Source organism: Canis lupus, chromosome 32 (assembly GCF_048164855.1).
Source record: "Canis lupus baileyi chromosome 32, mCanLup2.hap1, whole genome shotgun sequence".
Classification (NCBI taxonomy): Eukaryota; Metazoa; Chordata; class Mammalia; order Carnivora; family Canidae; genus Canis; species Canis lupus.
The window spans coordinates 32,542,315-32,560,199 of NC_132869.1; the positions used below are offsets into that span (position 1 = coordinate 32,542,315).

At 46.2% G+C, this 17,885-nt stretch overlaps 1 protein-coding gene across 1 annotated transcript; it reads right to left on the reverse strand.

Annotated features, from left to right (window-relative positions):
- Positions 1 to 754: 754 nt before the first annotated feature.
- On the reverse strand, positions 755 to 17,790 carry OAZ2 (ornithine decarboxylase antizyme 2; the record flags this gene model as incomplete). Its single annotated transcript, XM_072809118.1, has 4 exons — positions 755 to 2,002; positions 2,258 to 2,343; positions 3,164 to 3,339; positions 17,626 to 17,790. Coding segments are annotated over 4 exons (558 nt in total), but the record flags the coding sequence as incomplete, so codon positions are not given.
- Positions 17,791 to 17,885: the final 95 nt, after the last annotated feature.

The window sequence follows — 17,885 nt, forward strand, 5'->3', positions numbered from 1 at the left end:
AAGGGGCCAAAGACTCAGAAAACCTAAGGATAGCCACAGCTCAACACTAGATAGTTCCAAAGATATGGTAAGAAGAAAAACCTGCCTAGTACTTGGGAAACAGAAGCAAAAGGAAAAAAAAAAAATTGCTAGTAAGCCCTTAGAAGATTAAAAAGGAGTACTTAAAGGGTGTCTGGCTGGCTCAGGCAGTAGAACATGCAACTCTTGACCCCAGGGTTGTGAGTTCAAGCCCCATGTTGGGTGTGGAGCCTAGGGGCTTTTGGGGGGGGGGGCGGTTAAAAAAGCTAGCTCCCTACAGTGCCACTGAGAGCTTTATTAATCAGGCTGGTGGTGCAAGAGGAATGGCAATCACATCCCCCTCCCAGGGAGGGTGTGTGCTGCTTTCTTCAAACACCTCCAGGAATGAGAATGTCAGGGCAGCTCCACTCGAAAGTCAGAACCCAGTTTCAGGACCCAGCCTTCTATACAAAAAGAAACACTGAGAATGGATCCCGGGTATAGCCTCTATTTTGGATGAAGCTGATATATACATACCTCTCTAGGGGGTACTGGCAGTTTGTTCCAGACTCCTAGCAACTGTGTTGTGCAGTGTAATGTGGCCCCAGAGGCTTCAGCTGGTTTAACCGTCCTGAGGCACTGCAGCTTTTCCCCCCTAAGAAGTATGTATCACACCCCCACTACGTTATGCTCTACACTCAAAAGAGTAGTGGTAGAAAGCTGGTCCTGGTACAGGAATGAAGAACAGACCAACCACAAACTTTAAATCAGTTTATTGACACAGTAACACAACACACTTGCCTCCCTGACACCCCCACCCCCTCTAGCCCAATCTAGAGCTCTCCCCTTCTTCCCACCTCAGAACAAGCCGTTCAGTGAAAACAGAAAAGGGTAGGCCACTTGTACACCCCCAGTCCCACCCCTCAGCCCTATGGGGCAGGGGCTCAGGCACTATTCAGAACCTGTTAGGAGGAGAGGAGGGGCAGTCAGCACTATACTCAGCCAGGCAGAGGCATCCAGTCCCTAAGATCAGATCCCACACAACCCCCAGGCCCTGAGTTGCTATTCCTCTTCCTCTCTGCTCTTTGTGACCCTAGGAAGGAGACCCCTTGGGGCCTGGCCTGCAGCCAGGAGCAAGAACTACTAGCTGTGATTTGAGAATTGGGAGTTTGGCTAGTGTCTTAAGGCCCAGGCACCCCAAAGAAAGCCCTGGTGGTGGGAGTGAACTTCAATGCCCCTATTTAAAATGCACTGATAACATTAAACAGATTAAGCCAGCTTAACCAAATGCCAGAGTAACACTAAGCTATAAAGAAGGAGGGGGTCAGACCTGGCTTCTCCAGGCCAGACACAAATGCACACAGAGGAGCCCAGGCAGAGTGTCGAAAAACAAGGACACAGCCCAGGGGCTGGAAAGCCTCTACTCAGGAGTCCCTGGGTTAACAGGAAGCAAAGAAAGAAAATACACAAGTCTTAAAAACCAAAAAAGAAAGCCCAACAGCAGGGGAACCTGAGCCTGACGGTGCTGCCCACCAGCCCTCGCCCCTGGACCCAGACAGCCCCTCCCCCTCTAGGCAATGTCCTCCCCTAGGCTAGATAGAGCACGTCACACAGCGCAGTTTAAAAAGCTTCTAATGCCAGTTCATAAACATCTTCATTTACTATTGGTGATTACATGTGAATAATATGTTTATACTGTTCTTTATGGAAAACAATTTCAACGAGTCAACTCCAAGAACACAATAGGCAACCCTCACCCTGAGCCCCTCAGCGTCCTTCCCTAGACAGCAAGGAGCCCCCTTCTCTGTCCCAGGGCTGCCTAACTTCCCCTCTTCCCCCACTGTGGCTCTTGGGCAAAGCATCCTCTATGACCATTAGTCCTCATCGGACAAGTTCTGGTCCAGGGGGTAAACCATGAACATCACATCTGGCCGAGAGGGAACACAGGGATGGCCTGGACGCACAATCTCAAAGCCCAAGAAGCTGAAGGTCTTCAGGAGTGGAGCTGCAGAAGAGTGTAAAAAGGATTCTGATGAGAAACACAAGGGTAGGTTCAATTCGAGGGAAAACAAAAAACAAAGATGGAATAAGCATGAGGCCTTCACTAAAGCCCCTGCAGGCAGGCACTCCCACCCCTAGGATTTCCCAGGATTTATACTGGCAAACTCAAGAGTCCTACTTCACTGAATAAGGAGCCCCTTACCCCTCACTCCTTCCTCACTGTCTGGGCAGTAGGTCTCAGGCTACTTTGATTTCTCACCTCTGTCTTCTCGGCCCTTCCTGAAGCAGATGAAGACGTAGTTCACTTTCATCTTCTCTTCAGCAAACTCTAGCAGTGCTAACAATCTGCCAGAGACAAAGAAAACAACTCAGGCCCACTACCACCTCTCTAGACTTCCCACCTACCCACCCTCAGAAAAACCTTCTCTGAGGCTTACAGCCAGCATTATAAATAGGGAACTGCCAGGGAGAAGCTTCCTATTTGAAGAGAAAAATAGAGCTTCCTATTTTTTTTAGAAAAAGCCACAATCCAAAGAAAAATGTTACTGAATTATCTCTCTTCCTGGAATAAGGATTTTTCATCTGAAATTAATGCTAACCAACTTCACCAATGCAGTTCACAAGATAGTATGGGGCCTAGGAAAAGAACCTAGTTTTTCTCAGGGGTCTTCCAAAGTTGCCAAGTTTGATGACCACTTGCCACTGAGACAGATGGGACTCTGGGCCCTGACATGCCTAAAAGGATTTCCTCACAAGCTAGGGGCACTCAAGAGAACTCCAACTCTACAGCTGTGCCTTATATACCTGACTGCCTTGGAGGGCCTTGCCCAATCCAATAAAATCCCACTGTATCTCAGAGCTTCCTGCCCGTTTGAACTGCATCATTGTATGGCGGCTCAAGGGGACTTAACGTCTGCTGAGAAGAGTGAACCAGGGAGCGATTAAATGACCGATTTGGTTAATGTGATAATGATCGCCTTTAATTACAACCCACAGCAGGCCTGTTTTACTGGCTAAAAATAAGCTGTCACGAACTGGTATCAGCTTGGGAAACCTAGAGCTAGATAAGGTGGCAGACCTTCCCTGTTCATCTGTGAAGCCCAATGAGCACAGTCCCTTCTCTGGAATGGACCCTCCTTCCCCTTCCCCAGCACTTGCTCCTTACCCTTCTTTGCTCCCATCAGCTAATAATCCATCTGGGATTTCTACAAACAGGCTCTGGCTGGACAGGACTGCATCCCAGGAAGAGACTTTCACCTCGGTGACCTCATACTGGAAGTGGACAATGTGAGGTTTTCCATCATTCACAGGGAGGTCCTGGGTCACAGTGAGCTTCTCGTCCTGGGAAGAGATCAGGTCAGACGACCAGGTCACTACTGCTCTGGCCACATCACAGGCTCCCTAACCTCAGTGGTCCTGGAGACTTCTAGGGCCAGTCTCAGGGTAGTATGGGATGAAGGGCATACTGAAAATGGAGAGCTGCATGCCAGCTAAATGGAGCCATCGTCACTCATCAACAAAGACCAGCTGATGGCAGCTAAAGGCCAGCATGACAGGAAGGGAAACATTTACCAGGTGTCCACTAGATGCCAAGTACTATGCAGGTGCTTTCCCATTTCTCAGTCACCATCAGAAGCATCTGAGGTAGTTATTAATATCCCCATTTAAACCTGAGATACTAGGGGCCCAGAACAATTAAGCAACTGACCCGGGGCTCCAGAGCTAGTAAATGACAGAGTTGAGATTCAAACCAGGTCTCCCAGACTCTAAACCCAAGTGTGTCCCACCAACACCAATCTCTTTCCCTTCTCTCTCTGAAAGAGAAACAGAACAAATAAATGAGGATATATGTGAGGCCTTGGCTGGAGCCCAGCTCAACCAAAGCCTGCTTCCAGGTAGACTACAGGTCCATGTTGTCTCTCTTGGGCACAACCTCAAGAGACCAGAACTCAGCCATCCTGCTACCCTTCAGTGCCAATCTTGAGAAGCTAAACCAACTTCTGGGCCTCAATCAGGAGATTAAAGGGCAGCAAAGAGCTGGCTACCCCAGCCCAAATCATTCTCAGAGCAGATTGCCAAGATTCTCTCAAGCTCCTGGGATGTTACCCTAGGCTGCCAGGATGACAGATGATAGAGCTGCAAAACCCCTTCTCCTTCCCCCTCAGCCCACCCCCAATTTCAATTAGGGATGAAAATCAAAATGCCTAACAGGCGTGGGCAACTGCTCCTCCCGGCCCTAGGTATTTCTCAAGAAAAACTGAGGAGTCACACCAAAAAGAGTTTCTGCACAGCCCCCCTTCATCATTCTCCTTTCCACTCAGGACCCTGAACCGACACTGAAGTGCTGACCACCAAGCTAAGAAGATGGCAGCATTTGCTTAATGTAGATCTCCTCCTCCTGATACTCCCAAAAGCCACATCAGCCTCAGTTGAAAGAGTCCTTCTTGATTCCCCTACTGGCCTAAGACTAAAGGCAGCAATATCTGCCCTTAAGCACCAGCTGAGTGCAATCTGAGACTGCTGTGCTCCAAGCTTTCCACCCCAGAGTCCTCCTTACCTTATATATTAGAGCTGAGAGAGAAGGATCCCTGCCGCCCCCTCGCCCACCGGGGATCTTCGACAGTGGGTGAGGGGCATCAGGAGCACCACAGAGGCCCCGGAACAATGTGCCTGCAGCACTGGAGCTGGGGACAGTTACTCAAAGGCAAAATACTACTGCAAAAGAGAAGGTAAGAACAGTAAACACCAAGACTTAAAGATTTAACACAACATCTCACTCCAACCTCTGCCCTGGCTCTCCCTAAGTGCTCTAAAGCTGTACCAGGACCTCCCACCCCCACCCCCATCCTTTCAGCTTCACCTTCCAGACCTACTGCTGTGCTTCAAGAGCAGAGGGAGCCCCAGATGCGCTAAGGGAGCCCAGCTGGACATATCTGACCAGAGGAGCACCTGTTCAACATAAATCTCTGTGGCACTGGCGAACCCTGAGAGGAACCAGATTCTGGCTTCCCTTCAAGGCTTTAAAACCCTGTCCCCCCGTCCCTTTCCTTATTCTGACAGTACTTCAACAACCTACGTGGCAATTTCAACACCTACACAGTCACTTCTGGCTGGAGAGGTATAGGAGTCTTAAGAGATCACATGGGCTAGGTACCTTGTCCCTGAGGAACTCCTTTTCCAACCACTTTTCCAATGATGACCTCCTCCCCAATCTAAACAAAAGACTTGGACAAGAAATCAATAACCCAAATCTCTCCAGGGTCAAGAAGTGAATTAAATCCAGGGATTTGGTTCTCAGAGAAGAGGTATACTGTAGTACACAGTATTATGGTCTGAGTTTGTCCCTGGTGTGCCACCAAATGTTGGGCTTCTTCGCCCTTCTTTGCTAGAATCTGACCTGAGCATGGGAGTTTAGGTAATACTGATACAATTAGAATGGACACTCAGGCATATGTCAGGGGTGGGCTGAGAGAAGGTATATTTGCTGGGAACTAAGGAAGCCAATAATCAGAATTAGAAAAATAATAATAATAATAATCAGAATTAGAGGATGAAAGGCTCCTAAAGGAGTTCCTGGTCATCTCCAGGTGTGTGCCCTTACTGCCCGTCCTGATTTTCAGGTGGACCCAACAGGGCTCCAGATCTGTTCCACTGCCTTCTCTGAAATCTGATTAAGTGGTTCCTCAGGCTGAGCTGTAGCTCACTTCACAGGCCAATAGCCAGTGAAGCAGGGAAAGCAGCAGGCTGCCTGTGCATGTATACCACGAGTCAGCAACACACCCGTCCCATGGCCCCAACACCCCAGCCTCTAAGCAGCTTCGATGCAATGGAAGACATATGGGAGGGCCACTGCTGGGGTGTGCTAGAGCCAGCTCACACGACTGTGCCCATCTCTTCCCAACTGTGTGTTTAATAATGTCATGTTGGTAGCTCGAATAGGCCATAGGGGAAGTATTTACACCACAGAAATCAGCATATGACATAAATCAAGGGGTTTTTTTTTCCCCCTGAAAGCCAGTTGTAATCTGATGCAAGGCACATTCTTCACACTTTTTGCTTTATGTGGCATGGCATACCAGATTTGAGTTTTTCACTTGGGCTCAGAGTGACAAAACAGAACTCACACCTACCATGGCAATGGTACAATAACCAAAGGGGCATCCAATTAAGATTCTCAGTACTCTAAGAGACCCATGTGAACATTCCAGCTGAGACAGGAAGTCCAAACCCATCATTGATCTAGCTCAGCTCCTCTTTCTCTCAAGGATTTCAACCAGGGGCCTGAAGTCACACTTAAAAATTTCATTGTGGGGCTCTTGGGTGCCTCAGTTGGTTAAACATCTGACTCCTGATTTTGGCTCAGGTCATGATCTCAGGATCCTGGTATCAAGCTGTGTCAGGTTCCACACTCAGTGGGGAGTCCACTTGAGATTCTCTCTCCTGCCCCTCCCCCAGCTGGCACTCATATACACACACACACTCAATCTTCAATAAATAAATCTTTTTTAAAAAGAAAAGGAATTTCATTGGGAGATGGGAGTTCCCAGGGAAGTATCTGTGGGCCTGGAGCAGCATCAACAACACCTGGGGTAAAAAAAACACATGGTACCACCTCCTGCCTCCTCTAGAAAGCCTCAGGCCATCCTCACCACACCCCCCATTCTCAGCCTTGCCAACACAAACTAGCAGAAGGGGCATGATATATGTTATTTTCACGGAGGGACTTCTTTTCTTCTAGGGACAATGAATGATTATCATCCCCCTATTCCAATGTGTTAAGGGACAGAATAGTGTTCAGGCCAGAATAAATTAAGCAGGGGCTTCCCTAAGAAAGGTATATACACCCACCCCCCCCTCCCACCCCACCCCCCCCACACACACGACATGGTTCTGTTCCCATTCCCTGGTGACCACTTTGGGTCTTTGTTGAGGTTCTTGCAGTAACACCAGGAAGCCTGGGCCACTGAAGAAAGCTGGCTTGCAATGTATTAGTCAGTGGAGCTACCCAAGAACTGGCAAACTTCTCTGGAGTAGACGAGATATGGCCTTGGATACCAGAACTACATAGGTTCACAAAACCACCAGATCACCTTGCAGTACTAGAATTCTGGTGCTAACCTCAGACTCCCATTCCCAGAAAATTGTGCCTCCCTGTTTGTTTTTTTCCTCCCTGGTTCTAGATGAGAGCACATCCAACCTGATAGCCATTCCAACCACCATCTTCATTATGGGCTAATTTTTACTTGCAAATGGCAGAAGCAATGGGGCCAATCTACTAGAAAGATAAGAATAAGGTGGGTTTTCCTTTTTTTAGATCCAGAATCCCCTTTGTCTCCTAGAAATAATCCCTAGGGCCTGCCCTATGTTTAGCCCTAACCCATGCGCTCACTCAAGTAAATGCAAGAAGTCTATCCCATGGTAACAAACCATTTATTTCCCCACTCTTACACACAAGGATCCTGGAAATTCCTCCTCATCCCCAACAAAGTCTGCACAAGAGCAAGTGTCTCTGTGAGTGAGGATGGAAGGGTTTTTCAGGTCCCCATCCTGGGATCCACTTCCCTAAGAGAAACAGCTAAGGTTTAAAATAAATTTAGTAGACTGGAGTTCACAATCAACAATTATCACCCATCATAATGGTCTGCTTTCTGTTATTTGCTGTGAATGGCAAATTGCTTCTCTTTCAAAAAGCTTGATTGTCATTTCTGAAGTGAGAAGGACAGGGAGATGGGTACATATGTGGTAAAGAAATTAAGGGCATGATCAGCAATTAGGCAAGAAAAATAAATAAAAGGTACCTTGTCACTAGTTGTAGAGGACATGCTACTATACATATAAAAAACCCCCAGTACCTCCACCAAAAACCTTAAGAATAAATCAGTTTAGTAAGGTTACAGGATACAAAATCAATTTACAAAAAGCTGTTGCATTTATATATACTAATAACAAACTACCAGAAGGAGAAATTAAGAAAATAATCCTATTTACAATTGCATTAAAAAAAAAAAAATGGATGCCTGGGTGGCTCTGTGGTTGAGCTGCCTTTGGCTCAGGTTATGATCCCAGGGTCCTGGGATCAGGCTCCCTGCTTCTTTTTTTTTTTTTTTTTTTTTTTAAGATTTTATTTATTTATTCATGAGAGACACAGAGAGAGAGAGAGAGAGAGAGAGGCAGAGACACAGGCATAGGGAGAAGCAGGCTCCACGCAGGGAACCCTACGTGGGACTCGATCCTGGGTCTCCAGGATCACGCCCTAGGCTGTAGGTGGTGCTAAGCCACTGAGCCACGGGAGCTGCCCAGGCTCCCTGCTTCTTGCTCACCCTATGTCTTTGCCTCTCTGTGTGTCTCTCATGAATAAATAAAATCTTTAAAAAAAAATATTTAGGGACACCTGGGTGGCTCAGCACTTGAGCATCTGTCTTTGGCTCAGGTCGTGATCTCAAGGTCCTGGGATCAAGTCCCACATCAGGCTCCCTGCATGGAGCCTGCTTCTCCCTCTGCCTCTGTCTCTCATGAAGAAATAAATAAATCTTTACGAAATAAAAAATATATATATTTAGGACTAAATTGAACCAAGGAAGTAAAAAAAACTGTACTCTGAAAACTGTAAGACACTGATGAAAGAAACGGAGATACAAACAAATGCAAAGATATACCATGACATGAACTGGAACAATATTGTTAAAACGTCCATACTACCCAAAGCAATCAAAAACTCCGTGCAAGCTCTATCAAAATACCAATGGCATTTTTCACAGAACTAGAACAAATAATCTTAAAAGTTTGTATGGTACCACAAAAGAGCCCAAATAGCCAAAGCAATCTTGAGACTCAAAAACAAAGCTGAAGGCATCACATTCTCAGATTTCAAAGTATACTACAAAGTTATAGTATTCAAAGCGGTATGGTATTGGCACAAAAAGAGATACATAGATCAGTGGAACATAATAGAGAGCCCAGAAATAAACCCACACACATATATTTAATTAATCTATGACAAAGGGGGCACCTGGGTGGCTCAGCAGTTGAGCATCTGCCTTCAGCTCAAGGCACGATCCTGGGGTCCTGGGATTGAGTCCCACATCGGGCTCCCCACGGGGAGCCTGCTTCTCCCTCTGCCTATGCCTCTGTGTATCTCTTATATTTATTTATAAATAAAATCTTTAAAAAATATCTGACAAAGGAAGCAAAAATATACAATGGAGAAAAGATGGTCTCTTCAAAAAATGGTGTTGGGAAAACTGGACACTTAAATGCAAAAGAATAAAACTGGACCACTTTCTCATGCCATACACAAAACTAAATTCAAGATGGATTAAAGACTTAAATGTAAAACATGAAACTATAAAATACCTAGAAAATGTAGCAGTAAGCTCTTCATTAGTCTTAGCACTATTTTCCTGTATCTGCCTCCTTAGGCAAGGACAATAAAAGCAAAAATAAACAAATGGGACTACATAGAACTAAAAAGCTTGCAAAGGAAACTCAACAAAACAAAAAGGCAACCGAGTGAATGGATGAAAATATTCGCAAATGATATATCCAATAAGGGATTAACATCCAAAATATATAAAGAACTCATACAAGGTCACCTGGCTGACTTAGTGGAGCATGCAACTCTTGATCTCAGGGTCAGGAGTTCAAGCCCCACAGTGGGTATAAAGTAAAAAACTAAAATCTAAAAAACAAAAAAACAACTCCTATGACTCAATATCAAAAAATAATCTGATTTTTAAAAAGGCAGAGGAAGGGTGTCTGGGTGGCTCAGTTGAGCATCTGACTCTTGATTTCAGCTCAGGTTATGATCTCAGGGTCATGGGATCAAGCACCAAATCGGGCTCTGCACTCAGTGGGGACTCTGTTGAGGATTTTTTTTTTTTTTTTTAAGATTTTATTTATTTATTCATGAGAGAGGCAGAGACACAGGCCGAGGGAGAAGCAGGCTCCCTGCAGGGAGCCTGATGTGGGACTGATCCTGGGACTCTAGGATCACACCCTGGGCAGAATGCAGGCACTCAATCACTGAGCCACCCAGGCATCCCTGCTTGAGGATTTGTTTCCCTCTGCTCCTACCCCCACTCATGCTCTCTAAAACAAATAAATAAATCTTTTTTTAAAAATGAGCAGAGGGCCTCAGCAGGCATTCCCAAAGAAGATATTCAGATGCCCAACAGGCATATGAAAAGATGCTCAACATCACTAATCATCAGGGAAATGCAAGTCAAAACCAGTGATACGTCACCTCATATCTGCCAGAATGGCCAGTATCAAAATGACAAGAAATAAGTGTTGGTGGCTAAGTCTGTTGAGCAGCCAACTCTTGGATTTCAGCTCAGGTCATGACCTTAGGGTTGAGACTGGGCCTCTCCTCCAGCATGGAACCTGCTTGAGATTCTCTCTCCCTCCCACTCCCCTTCTCTTAAAAAAAAGAAAAGAGGGCAGCCCAGTGGCTCAGCGGTTTAGCGCCGCCTTCAGCCCAGGGCCTGATCCTGGAGACCCAGAATTGAGTCCCATGTTGGGCTCCCTGCATGGGGCCTGCTTCTCCCTCTGCCTGTGTCTCTGCCTCTCTCTCTCCTTCCCCCCTCCCCCACACCGTGTGTGTCTCTCATGAATAAATGAATAAAATCTTTAAGAAAAAAAGAAAAAATAAACAGTGAGAACGTGGAGAAAAAAGGAAACTTTGTGCACTGTTGGTAGGAATGCAAACTGGTGCGGTTATCATGAAATAGATTATGGGGATCCCTGGGTGGCGCAGCGGTTTAGCGCCTGCCTTTGGCCCAGGGCGCGATCCTGGAGACCCGGGATTGAATCCCACGTCGGGCTCCCGGTGTATGGAGCCTGCTTCTCCCTCTGCCTGTGTCTCTGCCTCTCTCTCTCTCTCTCTCTCTCTCTCTCTCCCTCCCTCTCTCTGTGACTATCATAAATAAATTAATTAATTTTTAAAAAATTAAAAAAAAAAAGAAATAGATTATGGAGGTTCCTCAAAAAATTAAAAATACAACTACCATAAGATCCAGCAATTCCACTTCTAGATATTTATCTGAAAAAAAATGAAAATATTAATTCAAAAAGATACCCTATGTTCATCACACCATTATTTATGAAGGCCAAGATACAGAAACTGTCCAGCAATATATGAATGAAGATGTGGTGTATATATACACAATGGTATACTACTCGGCCATGAAAAAGAAGAAATCTTACCCTTTGTGAGAACACGGATAAACCTAAAGGGCATGACACTAAGTGAGATACGTGAGACAGAGAAAGACCAATACTTTATGATTTCAGTTATGCACAGAATCTAAAGGAACAAAACAGAAACAGACTTATACAGAGAACTGACAATTGCCAGAGGATTAAACAGGTGAAGAGGATTAAAAGGTACAACCCTCCATTTACAAAATAAATAAGACCTATAATGTAAGACACAGGAAATATAGTCAATAATATTGTAACAACTTTGTATGGTGATTCATGGTACCATTTCGTAATGTATATAAATACTAAATCACCTGAAACTAATACAACATAGCATATCAGTTATTTTTCAACTTAAAAGAATAGGGGAACCTGGCTGACTCAGTTGGTAGAGCATGACTCTTGATCACAGGGTCATGAGTTCAAGCCCCACATTGGGGGCAGAGATTACTTTAAAATAATTATTAAAAAAAAAAAAAAGCCTTCTGTTCGTGTATTGACTTTAGTCTTCAAAATGGTATGCCACCAATTTCAACAGAGAACAGTGAATCTTGCAGGAACTTTTGCACAGTGAAAGTAGCTTCTAAACACAGGCCCTTCTGTCATAAGATCCAAAGCAGATTAGGTTTTGTATTCAGTAAAGTTGTGTTTCTACTGGCTCCAATGCCCAGCTTTTTCCATTCCTTCCTCAAATCTTGCTCACTCCAGTGAGGGGCAGGCATAGTTTAATCTTTACCATCAAAAAGAGGACTTAAGCTCAGTCTAGAGACTGAAAAGATCAGACTCATTAAGAAGTATCAAATGTTATCAGACTAAACCCAAACAGCTGGGCTGGTCTTGCTTTTGGAGAAGAAAAAAATATATCACGCTGGAAATGAGGGTGTCAAGTATCCAACTCAGTTCAGAAGAAAGATGGGAGATTAGAGCCTATCTGTTAGTGCCTTTTATTTTCTCAGTTGTTATCAGACATGCCCTTGGAAACACTCCTCAGGATACATGAGTGCTACCAACACATCATATCCTGCTGCCTCTAATTCAAAGCATTCTGTGAAACTGCTGCCTGAAATGTCCTTAGCAAGTTATAATTTCATACACTGGTTACAGACAGGCAGGGTATATAGCAGATGTATTCCTGGGGAGTGTTGCTAGTAAATCAAATTTTTATAATTCAAATCCTATTTTTAAATCTTTAGGGTACTTACTATTTAAAGAAAGGAACTTAAATCTCTTGATAGAGGATCTCCTGTTAAAGAATCACTTCCAGTTGACTTTGTCAGTTTTGATTTTTATATTTACTGTGCTCAAAGCAGGGGACGGCCTGCTACATAGAGATTTAATATAATTCTGTGGCTAAGTCCTATTCAGCTACATCTAACAAATATGTGGATTCATATTCTCCTTAATATACTTTTGATTGTGTTTCACTTGAATCAGTGGCCTGAGCTTGCCACTTTCTTCTCTCTGGTTTCCATTACCTGTCAGGGTCGGGGCATATAGCCTTGGTATTATTACCTACCTTGTGGTATTCAAGGGAAAAGACATAAAAAAACCACATTCCCAAGCTTCTACATTCACTCCCCTCTTTCAACCTTTTCTGATCCATTCATGTTTCAGGCTCTACCTCACAGAACACTCTCTAAGCCCAGACTTCCCTCACACAGGCTGCTTTTACGGAGGCTAGAAAGGTCTCTGATGACTAATTCCTATGCAAAGAGGGACCAATCAGGGCTGCCATCACATTCAGCTAAGAAGTAGTAGGAAGAAAGGTAGGAGGTGATGGCCACCTCCAGTCTAGTGGGACCGTAGAGGCTAATTTCCAGCTGCCAATTCCTTTCCCATATGAGAAAAGGACTCTGGTCAGATGCCAGTCATAAGTCATTTCGCTAGGGCTGTTCTGTATGCCAAAGGGAGTCTACTTGCTAAGCACAATTATACAGAAAATGACATCACCACTCTGAATCACAGACTGAAAGCAAAACTGGGTTTTGGTTGATTCTCCACAAGAAATGTACTTGTGGTGGCAGCTAGAATATCCACCTCTGAGGTCTGTTTATCTTCCTATACACAACTGATATTGGTACATCATCTGCCAAAGGTAGGCAGACCCACATACGCTACAGAGGTGGATGGATGGCAAGGTACTCATTCTTTAAAATTAGACCTTAAAGTACCTTGATCTAGTTTGTATAATAAACTCATCACCAGTTCCAGCCCCTCTTCCCACAACAGACTTATTTCATCATTAATATGGTATCAAAGACCTAGGAAATTTTCTTAAGGCTTATCTTATACAAAGCATTTTATTCTGCCAACAGGAAACTACCGGTTTTGTTCACTTCAAGTAACAAAATTCTTGCTCACCGACTTGGCTATTTCTGGTATAGCTTTCAATTAGGCTTCATAGCCTCCCAAGTCATGGCACCAACTTGAATCAACACTGCATACAGTTTCAAGAAGGGATGAATTACTTTTTTTTCTCTAGAAATGCACATATGTAACATCCTCTACCCCACTCCTCAGTCCCCATTTTTACATTTCTGAGCAGCTCTGACGCTAAATTTGGATTTGTTGGCAGAGTGAGGAATGACTATTATTAGTCCACACTGCTTTCTGAAGCATACCTTCAATTTGGGGGGATTCCCAACGATACTAGGACTCTCTGTCTCTCTCTGTGGAATGACCTTGAAGGTACATGGTAGGAAAACTTGCTCACCCTACTATCCCACACCCAATAAGCCATAGTGCTAATAAATGAGGAATAACCAAAACCATATTCTTGGGGGAGAAAAAAATTCTGTTACCCAGGGAACCATTCTGTGAAGACACTCAGGGTATCTCTAATGTGCTCATGTGCTCTGTCCACCCCCAAGAGAAAATACCTGTGGAGCCAAATGCTTCTCAAAGCCAATCAAAGATTGATTATAATATGGATAAAGCCAGGGCAAGCTTTTCTCCACATACTGTACTGTCACAAGGTACTAAGCTGGCCTCAGCCAGAACTGTCTTCCTGCCCCTACAAATCCAGGGAGAGCAAGGCCTTGAAGCTTCATTTCCTCGGACTTAAACCTCATGTTCAAAAACCATGATAAAAGTGCTTGTCCCTGGTGTCCCCTTCCTGCCCCCACCATCAGGAATTTTGACATTCTGGAAGTACTAATTGAAACAAAACTGAAAAGGAAAAGCTTTGTTTTCAAAACATACTACCGGCTCCTCTGCAACTATTTCTTCCAGGAAACCAAGCCTCCACCTCTAGAGTAGTTCACTGGAGCCAGGGAAGATAGAGAGCCCATCCCCCACCCAATGAGAGCTAAACTCCTAGCCAGCTCCCCCTCCTCTCTGCGGATACAAAACACCAAGCACACAGACTGGGAAGAACATCCGGCTCTTATCGGAATCCCCAGTTAGGGCTCTACCAGGATCCTTTTAGAAAGTTATGGGCAGGCCAGAGGAGGCTGGGAAACATGTTATGGAAACAGCATTGCCATAACTCAAAGAAACCAGACACCCTGCACACACACCACCCCACCCCCAGGCCAAAGTGGAGGAGCCTGATCCAAGGCCTCGCTCCTGCCCAGGCCCTGGCAGGCCAGCTGGCTCCTCCCTCCACCTGCCTTTCATACAGCCAAGCCCCTCAAATTACCAACACACTAAGCAAGGGCCCTGGAGACAAGCCTGTTTTGCCACTTAAGAAGCTGGAAGGAATCTTAAATTAAGCAAATTCAATCCCTTCTTTTTACATGGAAGCACACTAGCTAAGCCCAAACTAGAACTCAGGTCTCACAGCCTCACAATCAATGAAGACCCTTATGTGTTGGTTCAAAATGCCAAACTCTCAAGGCTCAGCCTGCAAAGGACTTGGCACCAGACCAGCTCAGTCCAGAGGATGCCAGAGAATGCCTGCTGAAACCATACCACCTTCCAAACCCTACTGTGGAGACAAAAATATGGAACAGAAAAGCAAATCCATCTCATATACCCTTTTGGCAGATTTTCCTGTAGGTTCCTTTGCTTCCTTCCACCCCTGCACTTTATCCTGCCCTCTCTCATACCTGCTGTCTTATCCTCATCACACACAGCTTTACCACAAACACCACCTCTGGCATCCAGCACCATCCAAGTATATATCCACCTCCACCTCCTCAGCTCCAGAGGGGCTGGATAGAGAAGATATAATAAAAGCAGGGACTGCGAAGGGACATGGACATTGACAGTCTCAGAAAAGGAAAATAGAATGGGTAAAGAAGTCTTGAGAGGTAAGGGTAATGAGCCAAATACAACCATAACAAACCAGGAAATGAGTGAATTTTCTTTCTGCATGTAGGGAAGAAACAGAGGTGTTGGGGGCTAAATAAGAGCCTGAGAATGAAAATGGCCAATGGCTGAGAACAGAGTAACTCAAGGTAGAATTTAAGAGTCTGCTGTGGGTATCTTGGGTATTTCTGGACAGCACCTGAGAAAGACTAAGAAAGCCCTGAAGGAAACAAGGCCCTTTTCGGTAAAGAGCTGACACTCACTAAAGAAATATGATGAGAAAGATCTTGGGGGGGGGGGGGCGGGGGGGGGGGCAGTGGTTCTTAGCCCTTGCTGCATATTACAAAGAATTATCGAGAGAGCTTTAAAGATATATACTAATAACCAGGCCCCACCCTAGACCAATCACACCAGATCTTTCAAGGTGGAGTCCAGGTAGACTGATTTTTCAATGTGCAGCCAGGGCTGAGAAATATGGAGATACAAGAAAAACTAAAACCCAGCTGGAATATTTAAGGATGGTGCTGCTAAAAGACTGGGAGATGGCATGTCAGAGACCACCTTAGGGAAAAGGAAGCCCAAGTTTGAGAGGAACCTTGAATGGCAGGTGGAGCCCCACGGGGAAAAAAGGCAATAAGGAAGGATATGTTTGTAAAAGGAACAACAGTCTAGCTCTGCCAGGCCACGGCACAATTTAAGGAGGATCTGCAGGGAATAGATCTGCTTGCAAAACAATGATGCCCAGGTGTGGAACAGAGGCCATAAGGCCAAATCTGGGGACAAAGGGTCTGGTGTGGAGAACTAAATGAGCTTCAGGCTAATTTTGGAAGGGACAGCAACAAGTCTAGGAGGAAAAATGAGGAAGAGAATTAGACCCAAATCGTAAATGGAAGACATTCTGATGTAGAAGCAACTAGGGTTAAAAATTGTGAGGAATCAGGATTATGGAACAGTTTCACAGAGTTTGGGGCAGAAACACCGGGTATGTATGAGAAGAGACGGATGACAAGGGCTGCCTTAGGAAAAAGAGGAGAGGTAGAGAGAGGAAAGCTGAATGATCAATCCTGTCTAGTATGAGCAGGGCAAAGTATATAGGAGGCAAGTTTAGAAAACCACTGGTGCTGTTTCAGAAAGATATGCAGCCTTTCTCTCCAATTAATGGGGAACACTGGGATCAGGTGTTGAGGGAGGAAATTTGCAAAGCCCCAGTATCCAGAGTACTGACCCTGATCCAGTACTGGGGCCTGATCTGAAGGCACTGGAAGGCCAGGGAAAGAGAGTAGGCCTTCAATGGAAGCAAGCAGGGCTGAGTTCTAAGATCTAATGATCTGAAGATGGGATTCAATTAAGAAGGGTAAAATAAGAGTAAAGATGAGTTCCAGCTGAAAGTGTCTAGAGGGTAGCTGTGTTTAGAAGTGTTGGGGGAAACCCCAGTAGGGAAATAGGGCGGCGAACAGGAGTCAAGTCCGAAGCGTTTGAGAAATAAAAGGCGGCTGGGAGCCGGGGAAAACGGGGCCTAACTGGGAAAGGGGTGTCGAGGGAGGAAGGATGGGAAAAGGCCAAGCAGGAGTAAGGGACCAATGGGACGAGGGGGCATCACCGTAAAAACTATTAGGCCTGAGAAACCGGGGAGGGGAAGGGGGAGGGGGAATTAGTCCAGTGGAGAGCTGAAGGTTGGAGCCCGACTGGGGGAGGGGCGGCCGTGATAAGAGAAGGGTTTGGTTGGAGGATGCAGTTTGAAGGGAAGAGATTCGAAGGGAAGGGTTAAGTGACTTAAAGCGGGAGGAAGAAAGATCTGGGGAAAATGGGAAATAATTTGAGGAACCTGGATGAGGGAGAAAGCCCAGTCTAGGGAATGGGGCACCGTCCGACGGGACTTAAAAGAAATGGGGACTTGACTGAAAGGTTGGGTCCGCGTCTGATGGGGGGGGGGGGGTTGGGGGGGGAGGAGGCCCGGGTAGGGGGGATGGGCCGGGCAGGAGGGAGGGGGCTAAAGGACGGAAGGAGGCCCCGCTGCGGGGCTGGGGGCTCGGACTGCGGTGGCTCAAGTGGGGAAGGGACCCAGTGCGGGGCGGAGAGGCCCCGCTGCGGGGGCTAGAACCGGCCGGGGTTGGGGGAGGCCCTCTGGAGCAGATGAGGGGAGGATGGGGGCGGGGAGCTGGGCCGGGCCGTTACCTGTCCTGGGTGTTTATCATCCTCGGCGGCTCTGCTCAGGGTGGGAGGAGGCGGCGCAGGGAGTGGGTAGGTGGATGAGAGGGTGGGTGTGGGGTCGCGCGCGCGGGGCCGATCTCTGCGGGCTAAGTCCCTGTCAGGCCGCGGGCCCAGAGCCCTCCTCCTGCCTCAGCGAGCGCCTGCCTCCAACTGACCCTCCCCGGCCGCCGCCGACGCCGCCGCAACCGCCCCGCCCCCGGGCCTCATCTGCATAGCCCCACCCC